This window comes from Carlito syrichta, unplaced genomic scaffold (assembly GCF_000164805.1).
Source record: "Carlito syrichta isolate Samal-C Ts95f unplaced genomic scaffold, Tarsius_syrichta-2.0.1 Scaffold315168, whole genome shotgun sequence".
Taxonomy (NCBI): Eukaryota; Metazoa; Chordata; class Mammalia; order Primates; family Tarsiidae; genus Carlito; species Carlito syrichta.
In genome coordinates, this window is record NW_007259264.1 from 249,496 (window position 1) to 259,522 (window position 10,027).

Genomic DNA, 10,027 nt, shown 5'->3' on the forward strand with positions numbered 1-10,027 from the left:
CAGCTAACATTTAATGGGTGTTCACTATGTGCCAGATACCATTCTGAGTATTGCATGCTTTATCTCCTTTCTGCCTTGTGAAGCCCAGTGTTGTCTCCATTTAATAAGAGAGGGAAGTGAAGTACAGATGTGGCAGAATGTGGCAAATGCTCAAATACATTTCTTGTATGATTGAGTGAATGAACATAGAAACACATGAAACACTGTTTTGGAGTCAGCAGTTGGCCCCATGGCAATCACTTGGGATGACAGATTGTCTCCCACTAACCCTGTGTCAGAAAAAGGGGCTGGTAACAGTTAAAGGTATTTCCATTTGAAAGTCAAGCAGCAAGCTTTAAAGACCCGCCAGGCCAGTTTTGTTTGAAAAAAGCCAAATGGTCAGAGACTGACCAGCTCTCATGGAAATGCAAAAGAAAGAGTACCTAATTCACAACTGCTCTCCTTATCAGTTATAGCCCCTGCTCAGATCTTTTGTTCTTTGAAAAATCTGATTTTTCTGAACTCAACATTGTAAATTCCAAAGAAGATGTGTAATCGCTCAACAGGACCCCCTCCCTTACCTAAACGAAGGTATAAGACCCTGTTTCTCCCCATCTGGGGATCTCGACCGGGAGCCCACCTGAGTAATAAAGTTGCCACTTTCTATAACAGTCTCGATGTCACGCCTCTCTATTTTTCCCGCTACACAGAGAGATTAAATAATTGGCACCAAATCACACAGCCCTTAAGTGTCAAAATGCTGCCAGGTTTGTCTGACTTAGTATTTATGTTTTAAATCAGGGATCAGCAAATGTTTTCTGGAAAGAGCCAAAAAGTAAATAGGTTTAGGCACTGTGGATTTAGAAGGTCTCTGCTGTTAAAATAAGGTACAGAATTTAATTGAGAAAAAACAATTCACAATTGTTTTTTCACAAAAAACAATTGGGCAGCCCTCAGACCAGAAGAGGTTGAGAGCTTCAGTCTGCATTCTGGACAGGCACCATTTATGGGCAAAAACAAAAGTGAGGTCCAGAGACAGTTCAATTGGATACAGTTCAGAAAGTGCCTTTTTTAAGCCTGGTCTGATCAGAAGACCACCTGTGACTAACTGAAGCTCAGCTGCTGTGATTGGCTGAGACTCAGCTATTTGTTACAAAAATACAGAGTGTTCCTAAGTTAGGCTTTCAGTGAGTTTACATACTGAGTTAGGCTGCAGCTCCTCCCACAGGTATCATAAAGTACAGAAGCACCCCCAGGCCAAATTTAGTCTAAGGTAACACTGCCACAACTACTAGCTGCTGCTACTGTGGCACAAAACTGCTATGAAAAGTACACAAATGAATGGATTTGGCTGTATTCCAATAGAAGTTTATTTGCAACAACGAGCAGTGGGCTAGACCTCGCCACGCGCGTCACTGATTAACCCTGCCTTCAATCATCTTGCAGGCTCTCCACATCAAGCCAAGCTGTCCTCTTGCCCACTTCCATTATTCTACCTGTGTTAAAAACGGGAAAGCTATGAATGGCCATAACAGAGATACCCTGAATATTACACAAAAACAGAACTCTGGGGAAGCAAATGGTGAAACAAAGAACATTCCAAATCTGCTTCCTGAGGCTTCACGGCCTCAGACACACAGGCTGCATCACGGGTATATTTTAAGTCGAATAAAGCAGTTACTATTTAGAAGTCTGGATCTGAAATTCCATGTGTCACTGACTATATGGTAAGGTGTGCTTAAGCAGAGTCTCCTGATAGTTGAGCCCCTATACCACCTCTCATTGAGGGTACTCTCTAGGTTACTGAATTTTGAACAAAGAACTGTTTGGGGAAGATATGTTGCGTAGAGGTGGAGGTGAGGGGAACTCAATCAGTGGTACTTAAGAACGCTTAGAGGGTGAATAGAAAGGAATCTAAAGGAGGCAAAGAAATGTAACCTCAATGCAGTGATCATTCCTAAAGGTGTGACCTCATTCTTTCAAGGGAAGGATGATGTGGTTATAAAAAAGTCTTTGAAAAACAAGACTAGGCAATGAATTCATTACCAAGACTTTATGAAGAGAGTAAAGAGACAATCCACAGAATGGGAAAAAAATATTTATAACTATGCATCCAACAAAGATCTAACATCTAGGACCTATAAGGACCTCAAACGAATTGACAGGAATAAAACAAATAACCCCTTAAAAAGTGGGCAACAGACATGAACAGACACTTCTCAAAGGAAGACATACAGCAGCTAATACACGGGAAAAAATGCTTAGCTTCACAAATCAGGGAAATACAAAGCAAAATTGCAACAAGATACCACCTCACATGGGTCAAGATGACTAACATTAAGGAGTCAAAAACAATAGGTGTTGGGAAGACTGCAGAGAAAAGGGAACACTTCTCTACCGTTGGTGGGAATGTAAGCTAGTTCAACCTCTGTAGAAAGCAATGTGGTGGTTTCTCAAAGAACTAAAAATTGAGCTACCATTTGACCCAGTAATCCCACTCCTGGGAATATACCCAGAGGAACACAAATGGCTCTACCAAAAAGACACCTGTACATGCATGTTCATTATAGCACTATCCATAACAGCAAAAACATGGAACCAATCCAGAGGCCCATCGAAAGTGGACCAGATAAAGAAAATGTGGTACATATATACGAGAAAATACTACACAGTCTTAAAATATAAAACCATGTCTTTTGCAGCACTACAGATTCAGCTGGAGATCATCATTCTAAGTGAACTATCATAGAAACAAAAAATTGAGTATTGCATGTTCTCTCTCATAAGTGGGCACTAAACATCGGGCATGTGGGCCTAAGCACAGGAACAACTGAAGCTGGGCACTACGAATGGGGGAGGAAGGAGGGACACAACAACCATCAGGTGCCATGTCCACTTCTGGGGGAGAGAGGGCTCACTAGAAGCCCAAACCTCACCTTCACATAATTTACTTATGTAACGAATTTACACATACTCCGCGACTCTAAAATAAAAAATACAATAAAAAATAGAAAGCAAGACTTTCCTGGCCTGCTTGGTGGTTATACAGGTGCTCAGCTCATAACTAGCCTTTAAACTGTGCATGCTACATTATACACACTAAAGATTGCAGAAATCTCACAATTTGAAAACAGGTTACAAAAAGAAATAGAGGAGGTAGTTACACTGTGATCACAAATATACTCCTATAGGACAAAAGAAGAAAAGCAACTGTCTTTGCATTTAATGAATGAGACCCATAGTGTAGACAAAAACACTTATAGCACAGCTCAAGAAGGGCTGTAGCCCAAGCAACGCAAACAGCAATGAAGATGCTGTGCCTGGCAGAGCTGTGTCAGAGGAACCAACAGTGGCTCCAGTGCTGTCAGATGTACAGGAGGAGCACAAACAAAGACACTTGGTAAACTGTGAGAGTAGAAAAATAGCAGGATTTTAACAAATATTTTATTTTCTATCATCTGATTCAAGATACATATAGTTGAATGGACTGAATATCATACATACACTTTAGACTAGTTTCTCTTCATCGTTAAGGTGTGTATTTTCAAGTTGACCAAAATTCTTATTTTTGGATTCTCTCACTTGGGAAAATGAGTTTCAATGTGGGCTCATTTAAAAGGCAGGGCACAGGCTGATCAAAATCTTCTTACCCAACATGCTCCTCAAACCCTCAGGTTCTGGGTGCCCGGGTGCAGCTTGCCCCTTCTCTCCTCTCTCTGCTTATCTTTAGGAAAGCTGCTCTAGGCCCTGGAAAGCTTCTACCCCCTGCGTATGTGCCCAGTGTCCGCACAGGCCTGCTGGACAGCTCTGCATGCCCAGTAGGCAACCTGCATTCACACAGCCACAACACAAGAGAGTCCCAACAAGCCCTGCCCCCGCTGGTCTTGCCCAGATCAGAAAGTGGTATTGCACAGGTGCTTGGGCCAAAAACCTGGTGTCATTTCTCCCAGTAAGGCCCACAGATGCTCCAAATTGTCTGCCACATTTGAAAAATGGAAGAAGATGCCTTGGGACTGCAAACCTGTGAGGATCTGTAGCCGGATCTGAGTTAGAGTTGTCAGTGATGTCTGGTAGAGGACACAGATGTTGCAAACCTTCTGGACTTCCACAGAATCAACACGTTTACCCCCAACAGGCCTAAGAATATTCCGGACTGATGCAGACTTTTGAAATGCACGCTTTAGGAGACCTGGCAAGGAGAAAAGAAGAAAGGCAAGCAGAAGGTCAACCATCTGCCAGCTTCTACCCTGGGGGAGAAGAAGATTTCAGCAGTGCCAAATTACAGCCACAGCCAGACAGTGAGGTGCTGCTATGATTCAAGACATTTCTGTTTTGATTTTTTTTTTTTTGAGTTGGAGTCTCACTCTGTCACCCAGACTGGAGTGCAGTGGCCACTACTAGCCACTGCAGCCTCGACTTGTTAGGCTCTGGAGATCCTTCCGCCTCAGCCTTCCAAGTAGCTGGAACTACAGGCATGCGCTACCACGCCCGGTTAGTTTTTGATTTATTGTAGAGATGAGGTCTCACCAAGTTGCCCAGGCGGGTCTCGAACCCACAGGCTCAGGTAATGCACTCACCTCGGCCTCCCAAAGCACTGGGATTACAGGCTGAGCCACCGAGCCTGGTCTTTCCTTCTTGAAATTGAATTTTATTTCTGTTTTTAGAGATGGAGGCTCAGTCTGTCACCCAATCTGGAATGCAGTGGTGCGATCATAGCTCACTGCAGCCTTGAACTCCCAAGCTCAAGTGATCTGCCTGCTTCAGCCCCTAGAGTATGGGACTATAGGTATGAGCCACACCAGGCTAATTACAAAAAAATTTTTTTAGGCAGCGTCTCACTATATTGTTCAGGCTAGTCTTGAACTCCTGACCTCAAGGGATCCTCTTGCCTCAGCCTCCTAAGTAGCTGGGACTACAATCATGAGTAGCCACATCCGGCTCCAAGAACTTCTTTGGGATAACTTAGAAAGACATTAACAATAGGTTTTTAGACCTCTTCGGAATATCTGAAAATTTCTTTGAATAAGCCAAGCATATTCAAATCTTAACATGAGATTCTTATACTGGATCACCTAATTTCAGAACCCACAAGGTAAAAACTCAAAGGACTATACTAGGGGAAAAGGAGCAAAGGCAGGGGCCTGACTGAATCTCAGTTTTCTGTGCTCTTACAGCAGCAGTTCCCAACCTTCTTGGCATAAGGAACCAGTTTCAGGGAAAACAATTTTTCTATGGCTTGAGGGGGGCGGTATGGGGTATGCAATCAAACCTCACTGCTCATGTTAACCTGTATTTGCAGCTGCTCCCCAATGCTAGCATTAATGCCTCAGCTCCACCTCAGATCATCAGGCATTAGATTCTCATAAAGAGCGGGCAACCTAGATCCCTGGCATGTGTGGCTCACAATAGGGATCATGCTCCTATGAGAATCTAATGCTGTCACTGATCTGACAGGAGACAGAGCTCAGGTGGTAATGCGAGTGATGGGGAGTAGCTGTAAATACAGATGAAGCTTTGCTCGTGTGTCCACCATTCACCTCCTGCTGTGTGGGCCCAGCACTGATGCATGGCTGAGAGGTTGGGGATGCCTCTTTTAGAGGGCAGTAACGCATGACAATCTTAAGTTCTGATACCCAGTTTTGCATGCTATTCTACTTATATTTTAAACCTTCCCATTCATATCCTGCTGAAGTTACATTGGCTGGGCCCATGCTCACTGCTAGCTATAGACATATTTTTGTAAGTTTTCAATTCCTGTGGATTTTGTCACAGTTTTGCTAAAAGAGGACTTGATTTAAGTAGCCTCAAAACCTTTGTGGAAGAAGTCAGAGCAGCCCACAGACAGAGTCGGGGGCTGTTCTTCAGCCACGTGGAGTGAGGCTCAGGCCTGCTCTGGCCACTCACTCTTCATTGGAAGGACATTCTGTGGAGATGCAGACTGCGCGCGGGCTGGCTCCTGGTTCTCTAGCAGCTTCTTGCTCAGGATGTCACTGAAGAAGATCCGGATCAGAGGAACCCCCCACAGGAACTGCAGCTGTTTGGTGATCAAGTGCATTGACTCATTAAGGCTAAGAGAGAACAGAGGAGAGCAGGCATGTCAGTCCTACCTGATGCGGGCCGGGCAGCCCACTTAGCTCATTACGGGCTTTCCACCGGGAGGTGTAGTTAGGGCCTACCACTCAACATGGCAAAGAAGACAGAAAAACAAAAAATGGAACCAAAAAACTATCCCTGAGGGACATCAGCTGTATCCTGTCTGCCAGCAGGGATACTGCTTTCCTAGGTCCCCAGGCTCAGAGACTTCCTCGAGCACCCAGTTGACCAAGGCCAACTCATTCCTGCGATGCTGCCTTCCTCCCACAGTGGCCTGCAGGGGTGGCCCCACATCTAGACAATTCCACAGCCTCCTCAGTGCTTCCTTGCCTACAGAGGTTCCATTTTTCCCACTCTATGCTAACCCCTGCATGCCTCACATTCCTGGAGTCCACTTCCACCTCCCTGCTCAAGACCCTGTACTGGCTACCACAATGGTCACCATACTGGTAAGTCACCACCCACTGGGCATGGACCAGACCTATGGTAGGCCCTTTACCTGCATTCGCTCACTCAATCTTTCAAGATGATGCTATCAGAGCAACATGAAAATCACCCCCAGATTTCAGATTAGGAAAGCAAGAGAAGTGAGTTGTACAAAGTCCCTCAAAGACAAGGCAGTGAAGCCAGGGACGGGCTGTCTACTGCAGTGCTATTCTGCTCCACCCTGCCACCCAGAACATCCCTCCTGACTCCCAACACCTACACTCTATCCTCCTCAAGCTGAGGTGGCATACAGGCGCAGGTCATCTTCTGGCAATGAGTCCTTTCAACTGGATAGGACCCAAGGATGTCATTCAAGTACAAAGGAGAAGGGAGTCAATCCAGGGATTTCCTTCCCTGGCCTCCAGTTTTCTGCTGCAAGGGCACCTGCTAGGCACTCCATGCCTCAGGCAGATATCTGAACAAGAAAACAGCTGGGCACCACAGCTGCTTCAGCTCCAGAGACCACTTCATCTCCGTCTAGGGTGCACGTTTCAAATTTGTGACGCTGCCTTACTTGATCTCTCTTCTTCTAGTATAGTACTCCTAATATTTTTGAGTTATTAGTTTTTTCTTTTTTAACAGACAGGCTCTCACTCTGTCACCCAGGCTAGAGTGCAGTGGTGCGATCATGCAGCCTCAACTTCCTGGGCTCAAGCGATCTCACCTCAGTCTCCCAAGCAACTGGGATCACAGGTGCACACCATCATGCTCAGCAATTCATTCTCTCTTTTTTTTATGGAGACGAGGTCTAGCTATGCTGCCCAGACCAGTCTTAAACTCCTGGCTTCAAGAAAACCTCTTGACTCAGCCTCAAAGTGTGAGATTACAGGTGTGAGCTACTATACCAGGCCTAAAATTTTTATAATTTATATCCCACCGCTTCAAAAAGATCTGGGGTGATTTCTATTCCCTTTGAACTATCTGACTTGTTTTAGCATCTCCAAAATACGGCACCCTAGTGTCAATAAAAGTGATAATGAAGAAGGAAAAAAATGTCAATAGGTAAGGTTCATATTTTAAAGAAAACAAAATACAAAATAATACAATTTCAATTTTGAAAAAAGCCATCAATATTTCTAGACAGAAGAACACCGAAAAGATGTTCACTCAGATTATCTTTGGGTAGTAGGATTATGGAATGATTTTTGGTCTTATCTATATCTTACACACTGAATACATATTGCTTTTGTAATAAGAAACAAAACAGAAGCTGGAAGAAAGAAAGGAGAAGGAGGTGGTGAGGAGAAAGGCAGGAAAGAGAGTGATTTGTGTCTGGGACTCACCCGTAATCCACAGACTGTGAGAACCAGCCAAGGACAGGGTGCCAGTGGGTTAGGTTGGATTTCTTCTGGGACACGTACTTCTGACAGTAGCACAGCATCTGGGTGAGCAAACTCACAAACCCATCCGTCTCCTCCTCTAACACCCTGGGGTTGAGAGACCCCAAGTGTAGAAGGTTGCCTGCAAGACAGAAGGCCAAGTGTGACGGGCATGGGCACAGACAACATGCTTCGGCACTTCCCAGCCCTCCTTCCCACCTGGGGCTCAGGTAGCTGCATCATTTGTGCAGAAGAAATTCCATGTGAGGACGACAGTGCCGGAGGCTGTCGTGTGGTGCAAGGGTAAGAAACAGGCTGACCTGACTTCAAATCCCGGCTCTGCCACAGATAAGCTGCATAGCAGCCCTTAACACACCTCCGAAATTTGTTTCTTCATCTATAAAACTGGACTAAGGATCTCTGCTCTTCACATGAGGATGATATGAAGTAAAATAAAATGGCAGGCATACAGAGGTACGTGATATTTAGTTAGTATTGTATTTTAATACTACTTTAGTATTTAAAACTCAAAAGTCAACATGAGAAATGACCTTTTGAAGAACATCTGAATGTCCTGGAAAGTGCAGGACTGGGCCGGGCAGCCCACTTAGCTCATTACGGGCTTTCCACCGGGAGGTGTAGCTAGGGCCTACCACTCAATATTCACTGATATTATTTAATATCTCTTGTGTAAAGACTCTTACAATAACCTCCTTCTAAATTTGGCCCCAAAACCTTTTTCTACCTAAAATGAATTTCTTCCTATTAGGCAATGAGAATTATGTGCCTCTGCTGTTTTCAAATGCTTCTATACATAAATCCTTCCTTCATCTACAACAAAAACACTACAGAACAGGTGAAGCAGGCACTACCTTGATCTAAGCCCCACCTATCTACTCTCTCCCTTCTCCCTTGAGATGAGAATTATCCAGGCAAATACCACAGTTTCATTTTCCTAAAATCTAATGTTAATTTCTAGTCACTTAACAAGCTGGGCCCGCTGATATATATTCCATGTAACTTTTAATTTATGTGTCTATCTTAACTGTCTATCTACATATTTTTTTTTATTGTAAGCACTTCCAACTGCTACTAAAAACAACTCATCTCTAGAAGGGTGAAAAGCAAAACACTCAGGCTTTCCCTGATGGCCAGGACACAATCAAACTCCAAACTCCAGATACTCACCCATTAGACAAAGAGTGTGGCATCCTTCTAAACTTTCACATATATCACGGCATCGATCTTCATCTCTTAAAAATATGATGAACTTACGAAGCATGTCATGAGATTCTAAAACAGCAAGGCGCTGCAAACAATTGCAGACCATTAAGTTGGAGACTGATGGGAAGAATTTCCCGCTAGAGCATAAACTTGATCATCTGCAGATCACCCCCTAGTTATGTGGAATGTGCTACCAGTCACCAAGAAGAAAAGGAACAAAGACGAGAACCTGCTTCTTTGGGCTACTAACACAAGTGTGTCTACCGATTTAGAAGAAAAAAAATCAGTGGGACAGGTGGGAATTAGAACGAGATCATTTTACTTTCTAATTTATAAGAAAAGCAAAAACGAATAGTTTTCAGTGGGGGGGGGAACCTATAGAGCCCGCTTACCTCAGGGGTCACTGTGCTGAGATGAGTCACAAGAGCAGGCACAGACATGATGTGGATGAGGAATGGTCGAATCAGATTGTCTGAAAATTGTGCAGCAATCACAGGGCTAGACACAGACAGATCAGCTTACTTAGACAGGTCTTCATGTGCACCCGGAATGAATGAACAACCCAACTGATGTGCGCAAATCCCTAGATATCATGCTTCACAGGACTTCTAGGAAAACTAGAGGCTGAAAATGGGACATACACTAGGGGAATGGTTAAGGAAACAATGGCACAGTCATAAGAGGCAACACTGGGCAACTTTGAAAAATCAGTTTAATTGAAAATGCTTATGCTATAATAAACTTTAAAAAGAAGCAGGATAGGCCGGGCTTGGTGGCTCAGCCTGTAATCCTGCGCCTTTGGGAGGCTGAGGTGAATGGATTGCCTGAGCCCACGGGTTCGAGACACGCCTAGGCAGCGAGACCTCATCTCTACAATAAATCAAAAAATCAGCTGGGCGTGGTAGCGCATGCCTGTAATTCCGGCT

The 10,027-nt window shown here is 44.3% G+C and overlaps 1 protein-coding gene across 3 annotated transcripts in view; it reads right to left on the reverse strand.

Annotated features, from left to right (window-relative positions):
- The window catches only part of UBE3B (ubiquitin protein ligase E3B), a 55,900-nt gene that overhangs the window by 26,097 nt on the left and 19,776 nt on the right, over positions 1 to 10,027 (reverse strand). For all 3 annotated transcript variants that reach the window (XM_008072429.2, XM_021706128.1, XM_008072430.2), the window contains 5 exons: positions 9,494 to 9,599; positions 9,066 to 9,186; positions 7,842 to 8,019; positions 5,884 to 6,047; positions 4,001 to 4,168 (listed from right to left, as the gene is read on the reverse strand). In XM_008072429.2, the coding sequence (XP_008070620.1) occupies positions 4,001 to 4,168; positions 5,884 to 6,047; positions 7,842 to 8,019; positions 9,066 to 9,186; positions 9,494 to 9,599 (737 nt within the window). The remainder of the gene's footprint in view (positions 1 to 4,000; positions 4,169 to 5,883; positions 6,048 to 7,841; positions 8,020 to 9,065; positions 9,187 to 9,493; positions 9,600 to 10,027) is intronic.